The sequence below is a fragment of the Bacillus rossius genome, chromosome 1, assembly GCF_032445375.1.
Source record: "Bacillus rossius redtenbacheri isolate Brsri chromosome 1, Brsri_v3, whole genome shotgun sequence".
Taxonomy (NCBI): domain Eukaryota; kingdom Metazoa; phylum Arthropoda; class Insecta; order Phasmatodea; family Bacillidae; genus Bacillus; species Bacillus rossius.
Genome location: NC_086330.1, coordinates 238,925,743 through 238,944,800, shown reverse-complemented (window position 1 = coordinate 238,944,800; position 19,058 = coordinate 238,925,743). Strand labels below are relative to the sequence as shown.

The following is a 19,058-nucleotide window of genomic DNA, read 5'->3' as shown; positions in this document are numbered from 1 at the left end:
GCTGTATATAAATACCTACAAGAAGAACTACCGGTGATGGTTGACGTCACCCATACGGATAGCATGAAGGCGCTCTCCATTTCGTCAGACACTACCGCCAATATTTATGTTGCAATAATAAATTACTACACGATAGCATATTTTGTAAATTTTAATTACGTATTTTTAAAAGTACAAATTTTGATGAATGCCAGGGTCATTGAGCAACTAATGACATAGATTTCAAACATCATACAAGGGGTCATCGAAAGCCACAAACTGCAGGTCAGCTAAAAGCAAAACAAAAAATGCTTCAGCTCTATCCTCATGTATACATACTTACATGCATAATACATTCAAACAACAGAAATTAGTGCAATAAGCTGCAATATTTTGTGGACATATATTCAGCTACAAATATAAATTGATTGTATAAAAAGGTCATCTTTTATATCGTCGTACAGAAAACTTTTAATCATATATCTAAAATATCGATTTACAACAGAAAGTCCCGTGATTAGATGTTCAATCATATATCTGTGGCAAAATGTGTAAAGCATGAAAACCTGTAGAAGCGCAAAACCTTTATCCTACAGTATATAACAAAATATTTTTTTTACGGGAAGGAAAACTTCATTACTGGCCAACCTCCCTGATTGTAGTGGTCAGCTGTGCACGAGAGTTCTTGTGTCATCTCATGGATTAGCATATTTAGTATAAGCATGTCAAACTAGTCGAATATGTTATAATAAATAACTAAAAACTTACCAATTCTGTGAGTTTCGCCACCAACCCACTGCGGTAAAACATACAATATGTTTATCGTATATGTGAAGTGTTCTTTATATTTGTTTACAAATGTATGCACAAAATTAATATTTATTATAATTCTGCTGGGTTGCCTACGGTTACTTACGGGTTTGGAACTGAAATGTATAGAAAATAGTTATAGTTATATTTATTGAGGGTCGAGCGGTCGAAGAAGTCTGGGGAGAATTGACACAGAAGACAGAGCGGAAATCTTACTGCTCTCCGAGGCAGGCAGTTGGCTGGCTTCCCCCATCCCCCTTTTCCGGCTCGTTGAAGAACATGACACCCCGCTGGGCGATAAGGAATTCTAAGAAAAGCGCCTTCTTCTTCCTACTCCTCCACCACCACTCCCCTCACCTATCCATAGCTCATCTCTATCGAGGATTTTGGAACTATGTGTGTTGTGTTCTTTCTCTGCGCGCCCGGGAGAAACTCAGGATCTTGGCCTTAAGACTGAATTGTTGTGTGTGACATTAGGTGAAGTAAATTAGTCATGTAAAGGTATGCTACATGTTGATTAAACAATACTTAATTGCTGTGTCGTAATGTGAAATGTGCTTGTATTGATATCGGTGAGCGACAGTAAGTGGCTGTCAGATCAACTTTGCAGGCACTCAAGGACACCATTCTAAATAGTTTGAAGTATGTAAATAGTTTTGCACACTAGTTGTGCATGAGCCAGCATGAACCGTGTAATCTACTACCTCAGTCTTTGCGATTACCAGCAGCCATACTGAACTGCGTGCAACCGCTGAGATAAAGTACACCTACAGATGGCCCACGCATAAATTACTACCATTTTAAGGAGCCCTGGTTCCGGATAAACTTCAACATCCATCACCCTTGCCAAGCAACACAGTGCTGTCAAGAGTGTAGTGACCTGTATACATGCCCTAAACAAGGCGAAACTGTTGCAGCATTGGAAACACAAAACATTTCCTACAAATCTAAAACTTATTCTAATACACAAAAACTAAAATAAATCAAGTTTAAATCCCAAAAATATTTTTGTAAGATATCAGATTGAGAAACAAATTTTCTTGATATATAGTGAAAGATCTTTAACCAGGCAATCTACGGCTTGGCACATTCTGTAACCCAGCACCAGTCAAGCAGCTTGCATTCAGGGTGCGCATTACCACGCTGGCATTTTTAGTTAGCTCGGTATTTACCGTTACTGTCGGGTTTAATTTCAGAACAGTGTTTCCTGGTTTCTAAAGATCACACTTCACGTGCGAAAGTTCGATAACCTGGCAAGATCACTAATCCGGCATGGCTGTGGTCCCGAACATACTGGATTAAAGACCTTTCTCTGTTGATTTGTTTACATCCCAGTTCAAGGGCAGAGTCCGGCATAATCTGTATGGACTGTGCACCATGCTAGCACCTTAACTGTGCCGCCGGCACGGGGCAGGGCCACAAACGTGAGCGGGCACGCCCCGGGGAGAACGCGCGTGTCGGCCAGGAGCAAGTGCAGGCCCAGGGTGGCGGATGTGTTGGAGAGGGCGGCCACGTCGGCGGCCGGGAAGTCGGCCGGCCGGGCCGTGGGACGCAGCAACACGCACAGCAACGCCAGCTGCGCTATCAGCAGCAAGAGCCCCCCGGCCAGGCACAGGTGGATGGCCGACCTCTTGCGCACCCGCATGCTGGCTCACGGCCCGCTCTCCTCCCCCATGGTGCGCTGGGATCCTCTGTCTCAGGACTGAGTGTGTCTGCTGGGTCACAGCAGCCACCCACGTCCTGAACAAAGTCAACAACGGCACACATTACACTAAAGCCACTAAAACGTCAAGCATTCAAGATTTAATTTTGTTTAAGTCACTGAAATGCTCTCTGCTCATGATTAAAAATTTCTTGATGATCTTAATTCTTGTATGTTATGTTGGTTATTTCATTATCTATTCATTACTAATATTTAAGGGCTTGTCCGGTAAATCTTGTGTTTGGTTTTGAATCACATATTTTTACCCAATATCTACTAAGTGTTATTTTAAAGCTGTAAAAAGTCACGCTAACGTTGATAATTATTAACACTTGTGTGAGCTTTTACAGCTCAAAAATAATTTTGAATAAATATACGGCTAAACATTTGAGACCAAAAAAAAAATATATGAAAAAGCTACTGGAATAAATTTATAGGAAAATCCCTTAATTAATAGTAAAATTACAAAAAATAGGATTTAACCAATTACTTCTCTTGCCAAGTGGTCAATATTTTCTACGTTTTTATCAGTGTATGTGAGCTCACATAGAGATATGAAAACATCAGGAAAATTATACAAATGTTTAATCTCAGCAACTTAGTGGACATTCTGTTTACATACTAGCAGTAAGGTGTATGTGAACCTAAATGCAGCACAAAACCCCCCAAGTGGCAGTATTCGGACATTGAACCTAGGAGATACTAAGATTGGTTGAGAAAATATTGAGATTAGTATGTAAGCAGTAGAATATAAGTTTCCATTTGTTTATCTAGATTCTAACAATCATAACTTTTTAATACACACTAAAAATTGGGATGAATATAAAGTCAATATAGTAAAAGGGAATTTATCCATGATACTCACTGTAATGCAGCACCAATAAAGCCACTCACATTCACATTTTTTTTGAGTGGATTCTTGCTGCTGACCTGAGTTGCCAGATCATGTGACCGTGATGCTAGTGTTTCTCATTTACTAAGAGTTTATCCTTACTGTTGGTTTGCATTTCAGTAAGTGTTTCCTGTTTTATAGAGGGTTGCATTTCACATTTTGCAGGTATATTTCCATAGTGATTTTTTTATTTAGAAAACCAACGCTCATCCATAATTTTTCGTTCTATAGGTAGAGCAAGTTATTACCACTAGTTCTAAAAAAAATTGTATTGGATATTAATTTTTTGCAGTATTCCCTTTAACTGTATTAATGTTCGATAACCGGCAAAATAGCTAAACCTTAATCCAGCATGGCCGTGATCCTGAATGATCTGAATTAAAATCTCTCACTGTCATTGTATGCACACACTTGACAACAGATAAAAGCAAAATTGAAAATAAAATGAACCTCACATGTTATATGCCTAACTGGAGTATGCGAGTAAATGATGACTTTAATCACTGGAATCATTGAACACAAAGTCAAATGGTACTGATCTAAAATATTATTGATTCTATGTACAGTGCACTGACACATAAATGAATAAATCTTAACTAATATCAGATGAGTCACAATACATACAGTTTTTTTTACAGTATGAGCCACCACTCATAATTCTTGGAATCACAATTTATTAAGCAATCTTATTATGCAAGGTCTATGCTGTGTGTTGCCAAGTTACAGCTGATTCATACTTAAATGAACTATTTGGGAGCCCTGCTTGGTATCCACTATAAGCACCATGCACCTAAATGGCATGGGCATGAGCCCAGTCACCTGTTTGATGCAGTGAGCAATGTGAACCTGTTAAATTGTAGGAAATATGATGTTTCAAATTCACTAAACTCATTTTAATCAAAAACCAATTAAAAAAAATAGGAGCCACCAATTTTAAACAAATAAATTTTCATAATAACAGAGCATATTCCACAGCATGAACATGTAAATTAATCGCAGTTTAAGGACAATAAATTTTTTTTTCAAAAGGTGCTTTTAAAATGTGTTTAGAAAAGACTAAATGGACTGTTTTAGTTAAATTTCAACTTAAGGTTTTAATGTAGGCTAAATAAGTGAACTATGTTTCAGATAACTGAGCCTCACATAACAGTGAATACCATCCATCCATAATCTTTATGCTCTTGGAAAACAATTGCACACAACATGTACTGGGCTCACTTGCAGTGCAGAGAACCACGCATCAGCCTGAATGCAGCACACATGCCATGCGTGAACCTGTGGCCTAACAGATTCACACTTTGAACCTGTTGCTTTAAATAACATCCTTTTCTTCCAGGGAAGGGTGAGAACCCACCAACTGAACGGCATCCTCGCCCACAGGCAAGGTCTGTGGACAAGTGGCCGGCTCGACAAGCAGTACATGTCTACAGTGCAGCTCAGCTAGTCTGAGCATATTGGAGTTTTCTTGTCGCATCATTACTATCAAAATTAAAATGTTCTGACTGAAGTGTTTAACAAACAAAATATTTTATTTTTGTTAACACCTTCCAAACTGAAATACAACACTTGGTGAGAATTCAAAAGGGTGCAGACTACCTGGAATGCACTATGTTTGCATGAAATCACATAACCAAAAGTGAAGGCTTTGAGTGGAAGCTTATAGTAGACAATTGACCTGCCCTGGAGTCTAGGAATCTGGGTAAATGTGGTAGAAGAACAGCCTGGTAGAATTGTCTTAAAGAAGTTGGCATTAGTGCCTGCTACTGTTTTAATCCTACCCACTCCACCAGGTTCCACATCACACTCCCTCCTGTCAGCGCTCCTGGTGCCACAGGATGAACATACTACCCAGGGATCCCTCACCATCAGGGTTAGAAAAAAACCAGGTTTTTTTAAAATTTAAACCAGGTTTTTTTATTACATTAGTTATTTTGGTTCTCATCACATTAAAACTAGATATATTGTACCTACTTCATGTTGATTAATAATTTTACACCCTATTCATAACTGACGGCAACTAAAACATACTCACATTTCATTTTAAGACCATACAATTGTCTCACATGTAAATTTTATGAAATTTATATACCCAATTATAATTCTAATGCATAAAAGTTTGTCAAATATATTGTTAAAATACTAATAGAAAAAATTGGTAACAGTACTACAATGTGTACAACAGAATAAACTCATCAAACCTAGAGGCCATAAAAGATAAATAAAAAAAACACTCATTTCCCTTCAATCTTTTGGATTATCAGTTATTAAAATCTAAATATCAAGATCAACCAGTTAAAACAATATTATGTTAGTTCTTTCCTGTTTGTATTGCAGGTCACATTACATCATATCACATCACATCACATCACATCACATCACACCATATCACATCACTGATGGTTGTGTTCGTTGACTGCTTTAAAAAGAAATACAAGTTTGGATGCTTTCTCTATGCATAACTTATTACGTACTTTAGAATGCACAAATCCATATGATGATAAGACTCTCTCTACACTTTCTGAAGTAGCTTGTGCTGTAAGTAACTGTTCAACAGAAAAAAAACTTTATCATTAAATTTCTCAATGTCATTCTTCTGACTTCTCCACTACTCATAGGTTGTAACCTGTGATGTTACTTCATCCTCAAAAAGCAATTTTTTGAAAGGTAAACCTTTTGATTGAAATTTAACAATTAATGGAAGCAGTGAACTCATTGAGTAGATACCTTGATTTTGCAAACTCAAATGCTATGTGTTTTTCTTCTTCAGTCAAATCAATACAAAGTGATGATTTTTTTTTCTTTTGGATCCAGCATATAAGCTAAAAAATGAGCAGGTGTAAGTGCCATTTTCATTTGAAGTTTTTTCCACACGAACACTGACTCAGAAATAGTGCATGTATTTTTTTTTAACTTCATCAAGGACTATGGCAATAGGCTTCAAAATAGAATGTAAATCCTCTACATTCCGTTTCAAAGCCATTTTAGAAATTTGATTTTGTACTACTTATCAATAGTGTCACGATGTTCCTCACAAATATGCAACAGTTCCCCAACCTTTAAGGTATGTCTCAAGGCAATCTACCACTGTATTCCAGCACATTTGGGAGAATTAATTTTTGAACATCATACTGTCTGTAACATGTATTAGCAAAGACTTGGTGTTTCTGAAATATTTTATTATGTGTAAAACATATTCTGTCACACTAGGAATGTTCAAGTCATCTGCTAACAAGTTTAATATGTGAGCTGAACATCCATAAGTGATAATATTCAAATCTTCTTTATCTTACAAAAGTTGGCTTCGACACATTAGCAGCATTATGAGTAACAACTGAGCAAACCTTGCACCTGAAGTCTTCGTCACACATTTGTATGCTGTTCACAGCCACTTCTTTCAGATAATTGGCAGTGTGAGCATGACTAGATGTGTCTGTTGTGTTCACTAAATATACATTACCCTATTTAGTTGTAATTGCAGTAGATATTATTGGTTCATTATGAACATTTTACCAGCCATCAAAGCCAAGACACACACTTTCATTTTCCAGGTAAGGGAACAAGTTTTCTTTTCTTCTTCATAAATAGCATCTAGTAATGGACCACTAATTTCTTTTCTGTTTGGAGGAGTATAGCCTGGGCGAAGCTGTTGCATAAGTTTCACAAACTGAGGATATTTGACACTACGAAAGGATGCATTTGTTGCAAATATAAAGCGAGCTACTTGCTGATCCAAAGACTTTTTCTGCATTGATGTTGATCGAACTATGAAGGAATCCATTGATATGTTACTTTTAAATTTTTTTTCTTTCTGCAAAAGTATATTTTGACTCTGTACCTTCATTTGACGAAGTTGCAGATCATATGATGGATGTATGAGTTTTTCTTGTGGAAGCTGTAATGCAGTCTGAAAAAGAAATGTTTATCTTATTAATTTAGTTCCAAATTACAAACGGGGAAAAAAAATTAGAATTGAAGACAGTTTACCTCTCTTAATAATTCTAAACCTATTATAGACAACTTAGTTACATGCTTTGCTACTGCCAGGTTTTCAGTGCTAACTGCATAAAGCTGGGATCATGCGTGGAAATTAAGAATCAAGAATTATGCAGCAAGTGCCGATACTGCACTGTCTTTGATACACCATGACAATATTGATATAAATAGTTTCAGAATAATATTAAACATAATTTTTTTCTTCAGACTATCAAAATCCTTAATAATCATAAAATATTATTTTAAGTTATGAAAATAATACAATATTATTTTAGGCTATCAATATCATTAATAAAAGTTCAAACTTCTTAACTTCTTCAAATGAAAACCATACAACATCCCGCTTTCTTCCACTCATGTTGAACCAGAAAAGTTAAAACATCAAAGGACTGAAGTCCAGAAAATCTGTACATCAGACTGGGACTTAACCACAGAAAGGGTATTTCTCCACATAGAATGAGTGTTTCCCATAGAATGGGGATTTACAGTAAAGTTTAGGAATCCCTCACAGAAGAGGGATTAGGTATTTATTTAATTTTTTTTTTAATTTTAGAGTAGTATTAGGCTGGGTATGATTTATAACTTATTCATATAATATAAATGATGAGATCTTGATTAATATGTAATGTTTTTTCCTGTAAATCACAAGATATTAATGAGCAAACTTTTGTAGTTATTAGAGTGGATTAGAGAGGAGTTAGACCTTTCATAAAAATAACTAAAATATTCTATTTAGAAATAAATTATTTAAAAAAACCATTTGGTTTAAACCATTGTGGATTAAATCAACAAACCCTGCTCACCATGATAGTGTGAGTGCTATAACTAGGAGAGAACTAATTGAGGGGGTTAACTGTTCAGGTTGGAAGATTATAATACGTAAATGAATAAAGAAGATAACATTGTAAACCCCCTCTCCCCATGGACCCATCCGTCCGTAAGCAAGGGGTCCACTCCCGCAGCTGTGTAGTGCCTACCGGAACCACCTGAGGCTTGAACACAACTGCCCGGATCAACAGAGCTACCCCCATCACGACCAGCAACAGTGAAGTCTTCAATCCAGCACGTTACACACCACAGCCATGCCACATTATGGAAGTTTAATATAGTTTTAACAGAAGTTCAAAAGTGAAAATGTCAATTGTGCACTGTAACAAGTCATAAAACAGGAAACAATGTAAGTTACTGAACTGAAAACCAACAGTAATAATTCTCTCAGTGAACTAAAAATTCCGGCAGCACAGTAATGTGACCTGGTGACCTTGGTTACAAACTGGACTCCACCAAAAAAAATTTGAATGTGTCGGCTTGATGGATGTCAGATTACAGAATTTATTTAACCATAGAATACTGCTACACAGGGCACTGGTCCATGAAAGATCCGTGGAAGTACCATTTTTCTGCCCAGTTTGTGTTTTCATCAGGTGTGAATGTATGTCTGTTTCAAACATTATATGAGCAGGCAGCATTTTTCTTAGGAATGGATTGAGTCCTACCAGAAAAATTGTCTATTAGAATAATATTCTAAAAATCTCTATAGTTACCTGCAACTATTCTGTGAAAAGGTGTTGCAATATTTGCGGTCGATTATTAGCTGGAGACAATTTTATTTTTGAAAACTTTATTTACATCTGTACAGTATAAGTGTATGCTCAAGGTTACGTGAAACATTTAATATTCTAGGTTTGATGAAATGTTTAAATTTCTAGATTAGGTGAAACAATTAATTTACTATGTTGAGTGAAAAGTTTAAGGCAAAATGTTCAATTTACAAGGTCAGTTTGGCACTCAATGAGGTAATAAAAAAAGTTAAAGGTTGGATAGGTCAGGTCGGCTACATTAAAAATACTTTGAAATTGCGATTCATTTAAATATATGTTACATTTTGACCGGCTTCTAGAAAACTTCCGTACTCAGGAAAAGCATTGAAATCAGCAGAAACTGGTGGTTGAGCAAGTAATAAAAATTATTAAATATTAATGGAAACATATTTAAATATGCTGTGATTTGTTTGCTGCAGCAATGTTAATGCTTTTAAAATCAATATTTGTCTCGTTGTTAGTGATATTTATCACACAATTTAGCTAGACTTCATCGCCTATGGCACAACTGAGTGTTTCACAATCCGGAATTAATTTCAGAACATCCTCTTTGAGGAAATTCAAGAACATCTGTAGTGTTAAAAACACTAATTTTGGATTTTTATGTTTGAGGAAAGTTGTACGTGTTGTGGTTTACAGTCAATGGTTTGGGCATGACAGGATGTGATAACACCGTTGTCATCACTGCTTTGCCAACAGTACTGTAGTTACCAGAAGATTCTGAAATACGAATTCTGTGCTGTGCATGTACAATTGTGCTGTTCATTGCTGCCTATGTCCTTTCGTGAATGTAGAATAGTCTTTAGTCAATAATAACCAGCGACGGTTCTTTTCTAGATGCCGATACCGGAAAACACGGAAGCTTTTTACATGTCCAAAAAAAAGTAGGAGGAATAATAATGTCATAGGAGTAGGGCAAAGAGGTTGGAATTGAGTATTATTTCATGTATTAGTAGCAATGGAGATGACAATGTTGATGTGTAGTTTGGGAAGTACTGTTTAATAATATAAGTGTATTTGGAACCTAAGAACAAATTAATTTGCTTGTTACCAATGTTAGCTGTTAAATATCACTGGTGAGTACTAAAAGTATTAATCAAAAAAAATATTTGTAGGTATGCGTGTTCGTCATCATTGGGAAAATTACACCTGTTCCTAGCTTTATAAGTTAGTGGCAGTAATTGTAGTTACAGACCACGTTTGATTTGTAAGTTCGTTGTGTTAATAATGAAAGGTTATGGAAAATATAGGAAATGTTGGCAACAAATAATGTATAAGTTGTTAGTAAACTACATATGTTGGGATTGGTTGAAGAGAAAAAAGTATACAAAATTACTTCCAAAAATGAAGTACCTAAGTCAGATATGTATAATAGTGTGCATGGAAGAATTAAGCATGCATGTTGAATGAAGTTGTTGATGTAAGGGTTAGGTCAAATGTGAAATTTAATACATTAGGTTAGCACTCGTTTAGGTAATAAAAATTACGTGAATGGTTGGTTAGGTTAGGTTAGCTACATTATAAATCCTATAGTCTGGGCAGAACAGCGTGAAATAAGAGGTCATTTATAATATTACTAAAGCTAGTGTCTTATCGGATAAGTGGGGTAATATGTGGGTTTTGGCCAGAGTACTGTACATGCAGTATTATCCACATATTACATTTTTGTATATTATAGGTTTCGAGTATCATAATGAAGACTAAAATTTTACCCTGTCTAGTTTGGTTTTTTATATCAGTATATCAAGTTATGAAATAAAGGATTAAGGCAATTAAATTTGCAGGTATCGTGAAGCAGACTACAGTCCCAACGGGTTAAGTCTATTTTGCAATATTGATATTTAATATTTTTAAAGTGAGACTTTTTGATATATTTTCTTGGCATAGTGAACTAGAATACAGTCCCATCCAGTCAACTCTAGTCTGCGATACCAGTTTTTAATTTTTCGAAAGTAAGACCACCCGGACAACTATATTTTTCATAATATTTAATTCCTCATAATTGACCACTTTTCCCACAAGTTTCATTTTTTTGTATAATGAATGTTTGTAATAAATTGGGAACACTGTTAATTTTCCTGATACTGCCATAAAGTATTAACAATTACAGAACAGCATTTCATTGATAATGAAATATCAGTACACCTATCCCCCACTTAGCACGTCTTCAGATTGCGCAGATTCATTTAGCGCAATGTTAATTTTACTGCCCCAGTCTTGAATAGCACGTCTGTAAATTTCAGTTAGCACAAAATCTCGGCAGGCCAAAAAATAGTTGAGCATGACAACACAAAGTCTGTTTCAACTTCTGTAAACAACAGATGTGCCGTGGGATACAGTTAGCCAAACAAGGGGGGAAGAAATGCACGCGCAGGTCTGTCTATGCTATCGACAATTGTACCAACATTAGCTATGGCAAGTTAAATTGCGGCTATGGAGTGTAAAGGACCAAATGTTTTTACGTTCGCACGTATGCCACCGTGCCGTACCATTGTTGCCTGGCCACAGACCGGGCCGTGAACTCAGTCCAGCCAATGGCAGGGAATTCACTCAAACAAAAGCAACGTCTGCCCATTCTGCTGCCAGTAACTGTACGTGCTTGTTCACTCATAATGCACCATGTTCCAGTATTTGAGACAAAACTAGAAGTAATACGGCACGCAGATTGTCATGAAGGCCACACTTATGTTGGTCGCACTTTAGTTTTAAGCAAGTCAACTGTGCGCACAATCGTACGAAATAAGGACTTTTCCAAAAGTTTATATTCTGATGCTGTTGATTGTACTAGCGGGAACATATTTGACATTAGATACCGGAACAGAAATGAACACATGATTCACGTGGAAAAGGTTGTAAAATGAATGTATTGCAATGAAAAAAATAATCATTGGCCTGACAGGGTTGGTGTGAACCAGGTGGTGATACACGAATAAACTTTAATTTTTAAAAAATTTAAATGTAATTATCCGGACAGTAATATCGGTTTCACTGTCAGTAAAGGATGGTTTGGAAAGGTACGCGACGTGAGTTGAAGGTCATGCCCAGGCGGGCAAGTCTGCAGCCGTCTGATGATTAAGTACATAACGACGTATCTCCCGTTACGCAAAGTCATATTTGTCATACAAAGTGCGATGGGAAGCATATAAAGATAAACGGTGTGACATATTTATAGTCGAGTGTTATTCAACGCATTTCTATTAACTTGAAGTATATTTTCCTACACAATTTTGGAACACATTAAATAAATTAGCCTTGCTATTTATGGAAACTAATGCTTCAGAATACACGATTTTGAATAACACGAGCATTTTTAGGAACGAATTAGTCGTGCTAAGTGAGGGATAGGTGTATCACAAAATAGACTAGATTATAGTCTAGTTTACATCTCCAGAAAAATATATTATTTAAAAAATGTACTTAATGCATGAAAAATAGCGTTATTATAGTTCCCCACCCGAAATCCCCATATTCCCATGCTTGTCCAGTAAGAACGGAAGGATGGTAATTAAGTAAGCGATGCCATTTTTGTGACATCAGTATTATTATGGTATCCCGATCTATAAGAGTTCCCTATTGTCTGATTCTACTCTTTAAGATAGTAATTTAACTTAAAATTGTGTATTATAAATTACTATTCTAAAAAAAGAAAGATGATGGGTTTCTGATAGTTGCCAAAATAGTTTTTTATAATTCGTAGAATAACAATTACTTTAGTAAAAATGCTGATAACCATAAACAAAAACAACCAATAAAATATAATACAATTTTAATTGTATGACTTTACCACATAAAAATGTCCACTATTTTATTTGCAATTCTGTATGATAGAAAGTGTATTATCCTCCAATGAAGAAACAGAGATTTAAAAATAACACAACACGGTCATTGAATTCAAGAGTCAATATAAAACAAATAGTAGAAGGCGGGAGCGAACAGGAAGCCACGTTCCTTTTATCTGTAAAAAGCTGAAACTACTGACTAGCATTTAAGTTTTCTTAAAACTCTTATGCACAAGTTATCATTAATATACGAATCATTGTCCTCTCAACTCTAAATGCAAAGTAGGTATGTTGAATACATCTAACACCTTCGTTCAAATTAATACTTGTTCATGTGCTAGCTAATCGTTCTATGCCAATTTTTTTCTCTAACTTAACTAAAAACTAATTGTATTTGGGAGAGGTCCAGATTAGAGAGGGGCCTAAGTGCGTCTCAGGCCGAAGCCTATACGCCTTAATCATACAGTGTTTTAGCCATGCAGGAGGGGTAGCATGCATCATGTATTAGGAGGGGATTAGCCAGCCATGGCAGCGATTGGCACCATGTCTATCTCCCCTCACTCTTAGCTCTAGACTAAACTACTAAATAAGTTGGACATAGGTAAAACCTGCATAGACATAGGATGCAAAATACATGTATTTAGCAAGCAGGTTGGCTACGATAATTAGAAGCATGGTCCAGAAATATGAGTTGGACAGAGTAGAAAGAGTCTACCATGTGGGGGTTTGGGCACTTGGACATTATGTTTACATATTGGGTGTGGGGGACACTGGTTTTTAAGGGGATACATTCTGTCGTTTTCCGTCAGGCTGCCAGCCAACCTATAGCTAAATTAGGAAGGGGAACTTTTTTTTTGCACCTATTAGTATCATATTAACCTAATTAACACTGCGGTGTGCGCCCAACACTCAGTAATTCTAGTCTGAGCATAACACTCGTTAGCAAGTTAGCTTTAACGGTGTATATTTGCACTCAAAGCAAGGACGAGTACTTGGTTGGACGACACTATTAACCAATGGTAGTGTTACTCGCTTAAAACTAATTAGACGTTGTTTAATTAACCTACTGTGTCACACCAGTGCACTGCCTTCCAAGCAGTACAACACTCGTTGATAATGGCAATTGTGTTTATTTGCACTGTGCCTATCAGCCAGGGTTTCGGGTGCGATTTCCGCGGCGAGTCTAAGGAGCTGTACGTGAAAATTGGGGTGTTTTCCGGGAGGGCGCCAGGCTGGCTCTGTCGTCTAACCGTGAGTGGGTCGATCGGCCCCAGCGTGTCCCCTAGACTCGGTGGCTTGACTTGGAAAGTAGCGACGGCCGGGTTAATCGCTGCACCGTAGAAAAAAAAACCGACCCCACGGTACGCGCACGTCCGCTCCGGGCCGCGTGCTGATCAGAACTGCTTCAGGGGTTGGCGTGCGGAGGGGGGGGGTGACACTCCCTCCATGCGCCAAGGTTAGGCCGCTCGTCTCATTTGGGTGGAGACTTGGCGAGGGGTGCGTTCCGTCAGCAGGAGCCAGTACTGCGGGCTGAGGCCGGGCTAATGGCCTTCGGTCGGTACGACGTCAAATGCCTCCCACTGAAGAAGCCCGACCTTGCACGCAATCAGGCTCTGCGGCGGTTTGCACCCCTAACATGTCGTTGACTCCCCATCCTGGCGCCTGGGGTGGCTGCGGCTGGTGGGGCCGGCGTTCTGGACCTGGTGGCTGCGGCTGGTGGGGCCACGTGGAGGCATGATGAGGTAGGTGGTGGTGTGCAGTGTTGTGGTCGTGTGGTGGTGTGGAGTGGTGGCCTAATTTTCACAGCATGTCCAGGCGGTTGGGGCTCTGGGCGGTCGCAGGTGGTAGTGCGTGTCCACCGGTGGTCGAGTTTCCTCCGCCGTGCCCTCAGGATTGCGGGGGCCGCGGTGGCCCCTCTGGGCCCTCCCGAGATCGTACTCGGCCAGGTACCCCGGAGGCCGCCTGTCCCTGGCGGGTCTCATCACTTGACATGTGGGAGGTTCGTCGGGCGCTTCTGGTGGGTCCTGAGGCATCCGAGTGGTGGTTGTGGTGGTGTTGTTGTGGTCTTCTGTCGATGTTGTACGGCGGTTTCTCGCATTGTGGTTGTTGGATGGCCCGCTAGAGTAAGGTTGCCTCCTTCGTTCAGGTATACCTGGGGTTTCTCCTGCCTCATCGTCGGGTTCCTCTACGACGGGTGTAGTGCCATCAGGTAGGGTTGCCGCCTCCTCCTCTGATGCATGGGCGATCACTGGCCCAGCCGCACAGAGTTGTAGATGTTGTCTGGCGGCGCCGAGTACCAAGTCGTCGGGTTCGTTGATGACGGTGGCGGTGTCTCCCAATAGGCCCTCCGGATCGCTCAGTGAGACGTCGGTGATGGTCACCCGTCCGTGGCAGGTCATATGTCCTGGTTGGTGTGGCGTTGTCATCTCGTGCGTGAGATCTTGTGCGTCACTTGATGTTTCCAGGTCATCGAGGGCCTCTTCTGGTGTCCTGGTTCGGATGTCGTGGTCATGCTCTCCGGTAGCCAGTTCGGGCTCGTCTGCTACCGGTTGTTCATCGTCGTGCATGTCGTTGTGTGTCTCGTCGTTGTCGGGTTCTTCCGGCATCAGCTCACCCGGTGTTGTGGCCAGTCGTAGATCGTCGCGGTGGATCTTCCGGATGCACCGCCCCCCGAGTCTGACCAGATATGCGGTCCTGCCCACACGTCTCTGGATTTTGTAAGGCCCGCTCCAGCGCGGTGCCAATCCGGCACAGTAGTTGCGGGGGGCTGCAGACAGCGGGTGGACCCGGGCGTAGACTTGGTCTCCCGCTCAGACTAGGGGTGGCTCCCGCGTTGCCTTGCAGTTGATATTCTGCGAGTAGGTCGTTTGTCGTCGTCGTCGTGCATCTTCATACACATCTGTCCTGCGCTGGTTGCGTTCCTCCGTCCCTTCTCCATCGTGCAGCGTCCCGTGGGTGGTCCATTCGCCTGGGAGATGCAGGTTACTCCCTTGCACCATCTCGGCGGGCGTGTGGCCTGTGGCTGCGTTCACACGACGGCGGATGCAGAACAGGGCGTCGGCGAGGTGTTGGTCCCACTTCGTGTGGTCGTCAGTCAGTCGGAGTCGGAGTTGGATCTTCAAGTCCTGGTTCCTGCGCTCGGTGGGGTTGGCTCTGGGATGGTAAGCTGGGGTTGTGTGGTGCTGGATGTGCACCCGCGCGCACCAGTCCTGCCATTGCTTGCCGATGAACTGGCTGCCATTATCGGTCAAGGCCGACTGTGGGTAGCCCCACAGAGGAAGGAACTCCTGCGTCATGAGGTGGATGATGGTGGATGCCCTGGCATTGCTGCACGGATATGCCTCTGTCCATCTTGTGAACATATCCGTCACAACGAGTATGAACCTCTTCCCTCTGGGCGACCTGGGGTAGGGCCTCATCAGGTCAAGTGCGATGGTCTGGAAGGCGTGGGTCGGTTGTCGTAGGTGCTGTTGCTGCTCCCCGTCGCATCGGCGCGCCTTGCGGACCTGGCAGACCTCGCACTCCCGGACGTACTCCCTCACATCCCGTGCCACGCCGGGCCAATGGTAGTGTTGGGAGACCGCGTGTCGTGTCTGGTCCGTACCGGGGTGTCCTGCCAGGTCGTGGTCGTGGTAGAACCTCAAGACGGCCTCGCGCGCCTCGGAAGGCACGTAGGTCTTCCACGACCCAGCTGCTTCAAGCGCTCGGTGCATGATCCGGCCGTCCTGGTCACTCCACGTCGGGTGTAGTTCGTATCCTGTTGTCATCGACGGGTCATTTCGGTTCATTGATGTTGAGCGGTCATGACCCGTTGGTCGACGTCAGTTGCGGTGTCAGGTGGTGGGTCAGTTTGGTTGGCATCGGTCGTGATCTGTAACAAGGTGTTTAGTGGCGAGAGGTGTTCGGTGTTGGGACCGGGCGGCAGCATGTCATCCCACTCCTCCATGTCGATGACCTCGTGTTGGTCGCTCGGTTGCCGCGACAGGGCGTCTGGCAGCTGGTTTTCTCGCCCTGGCACGTGCTCCACCACGAAGTCGAAGGACTGGAGGAGTAATGCCCACAGTATGAGTTTCCCTTTTCTGCCCTGCATTGTCTGGAGCCAGGTGAGGCAGCGGTTGTCAGTCCAGAGAGTAAAGGTCCGGCCCTCGAGGTGTGGCCGGTACTTTTTTACTGCTCAGATCACCGCCAAACACTCCTGCTCATTGCTGTGGTATCTACGCTCAGCAGGCCCGAACTTCGCGCTGGCGTACTCCACTACGTGCTTGTCTCCTAGGTGGTCAACTTGGAAAAGGACGGCGCCTACCCCTAAGGCGCTGGCATCTGTCTGCAGGATGAGTGTTCGTTCGGGGTCAATCCATGCAAGGGTGTGGCAGCGAGTGAACGCGCTCTTCACCTCCTCAAACGCGCGTTGCGCATCGCTGCCCCAGTGGTAGTGCCTTTGCAGTGACAGCAGGTCGGTGAGGGGTGCGATTACGCGGGAGAAATCGGGTATGTATACTCTCAGCCAATTTATCAGACCAATAAACCTTTGGAGCTGCTTCCTCGTACGTGGAGCCTCCGCGGTCGCGATCTTCTGGAGATGTCCAGTCTGAGGCTGGCTCCCCTCCGCGTTGACGCGGTGCCCCAGGAATTCCACCTCCTCGGTACCCAGGTGGCATTTAGCGGCATTCGCGGTCAGGTGGTGGGTAGCGAGTCTCTTGAGCACGAGTGCTAGGTGGCGGCAGTGGTCCTCCCATGTCTCCGAGAAGACGATAACATTGTCTAGATATGCGAGAGCGAACTGGCCGAGGTACCCTTCTAGCACCTACGTCATCATTGCTTGGAATGTCGCTGGTGCACACTTGAGCCCGAAAGGCATGGCCCTGTACTGGAATTGCCTGCCATCAGGGACGGTGAAGGCAGTTTTCTCCCGGTCTTGGTGTTTGATTGGTACTTGCCAGTACCCCGACTTCAGATCTAGCGTGCTGAACACGCGGGTCCTCCCAGGCCGGATACCGCCGTCTCGACGCTGATCTGCGGGGGTGGTGCGCTGATGGTTACAGCGTTGAGGGGGCGAAAATCAGTACAAAAACGCAGGGTACCGTCCCTTTTGGGGGCCACAACGATACATGCATTGTAGGGGCTGTTGGAGGGTTCGATCACCCCACTGTGCAGCATTTCAGTGACCTGCTCCTGTATGATCCTCTGCTCCTTGTACCCATAACCCCGGGGTGATTCATAGATGGGTTGGTCGGTGGTGGTCGGGATGAAGTGCTCGGCTACAGTGGTGCGCCGTAGGGGCTCGGCGGTCGCGAACACGCCTCGTCGTTCTTGCAGGACTTTGTTGATGGTGCTACGGAACTCCGGTGGTACATCATGGTGGAGGTCGTCTAGGTTTATGGTTGGGCCTGATGGACTAGGTGTTCGATCCACCTCATACACAACGAATCTCTCAGTTCGCCCCACATTGATTTTAGCTGGCCCCATCTCCAACACGGCATCGTGTTCTGCCAGCCAGGGTTGCCCTAACACAAGCTCTTCCACCAAGTCCCCCACAACAACAGCGGTCACTGGTGTAGTTAGCTCCCGAAGGCTTACCTTCACATCCGCGTGTCCCATCATCCGGCCGGCGTGGGTGGTGGTTGCCAGCCGGAGCTCGCCCTGGTGTGGGCGGAAGGTGCCGGGAGGTACCAGCAAGGGGTGGATGAACACCTGGCTCACCCCCATGTCGATGAGGGCAAGGGTCGGACGTCCATTCACCTCGACGGGCACGCGGAGCAGGTGGTCGCTGGGCTGTGCGAGTTGTCCCATCCTGGGGGGTTGTTGTAACAGGATTGGTCCACTGTGGCCGGGCTGTTGGGCGTGGTGTCTGTCGGCACGGTGAGTGCACTCGGCGGTTGAGCATGGTGCGGCGTTGGGGTCATCGCGTCCTGTCGTTAGTGTCGTGGTGGGTTCTGTCGTGGTTGGCATACCTGGTGGTCTTTGGTAGCGAGGTGTTGTGGTAGGCGGCGCTTGTGGCTCGTCGTGGTTGTCACCGGCACTCATATGACGTATGTCGGCACGGTGGATGCACTCGGCGGTTGAGCATGGTGCGGCACTGGGGTCATCGCGTCCTGTTGTGAGTGTTGTGGTGGGTGATTCACGTCGTGCTTCCCTTGTCGCGGGTGGGTTTGCCGTGGTCGAGGCATCACCTGGTTCGCGTGTCGGTATTGCGGGCGGGGGGGGGCTCCATCTGTGTCCCCCCCTTACTCGTTTCCCGTCGACTCTTGGTTGTGCGAGGTGGTGGGTGGCCGGTAGGTGGGTTGTGTCGTGCGCCGGGCGTT

General features: G+C 42.8%; 1 protein-coding gene across 3 annotated transcripts in view; it reads right to left on the bottom strand.

Moving 5' to 3' along the window:
- The window catches only part of LOC134527394 (ribitol-5-phosphate transferase FKTN-like), a 38,502-nt gene extending 25,510 nt beyond the window's left edge, over window positions 1-12,992 (bottom strand). The window contains exons 1-3 of one of the 3 annotated variants that reach the window (XM_063360051.1): window positions 12,762-12,966; window positions 7,219-7,287; window positions 2,177-2,529 (exon numbers count right to left, since the gene is read on the bottom strand). In XM_063360051.1, coding sequence (XP_063216121.1) covers window positions 2,177-2,434 — 258 coding nt within the window. In that variant the 5' untranslated portion in view covers window positions 2,435-2,529; window positions 7,219-7,287; window positions 12,762-12,966. Of the gene's footprint in view, window positions 1-2,176; window positions 2,530-7,218; window positions 7,288-12,761 lie in introns of all 3 variants that reach the window. The other 2 variants (XM_063360049.1, XM_063360050.1) reach the window with 2 other exon arrangements.
- Window positions 12,993-19,058: the final 6,066 nt, after the last annotated feature.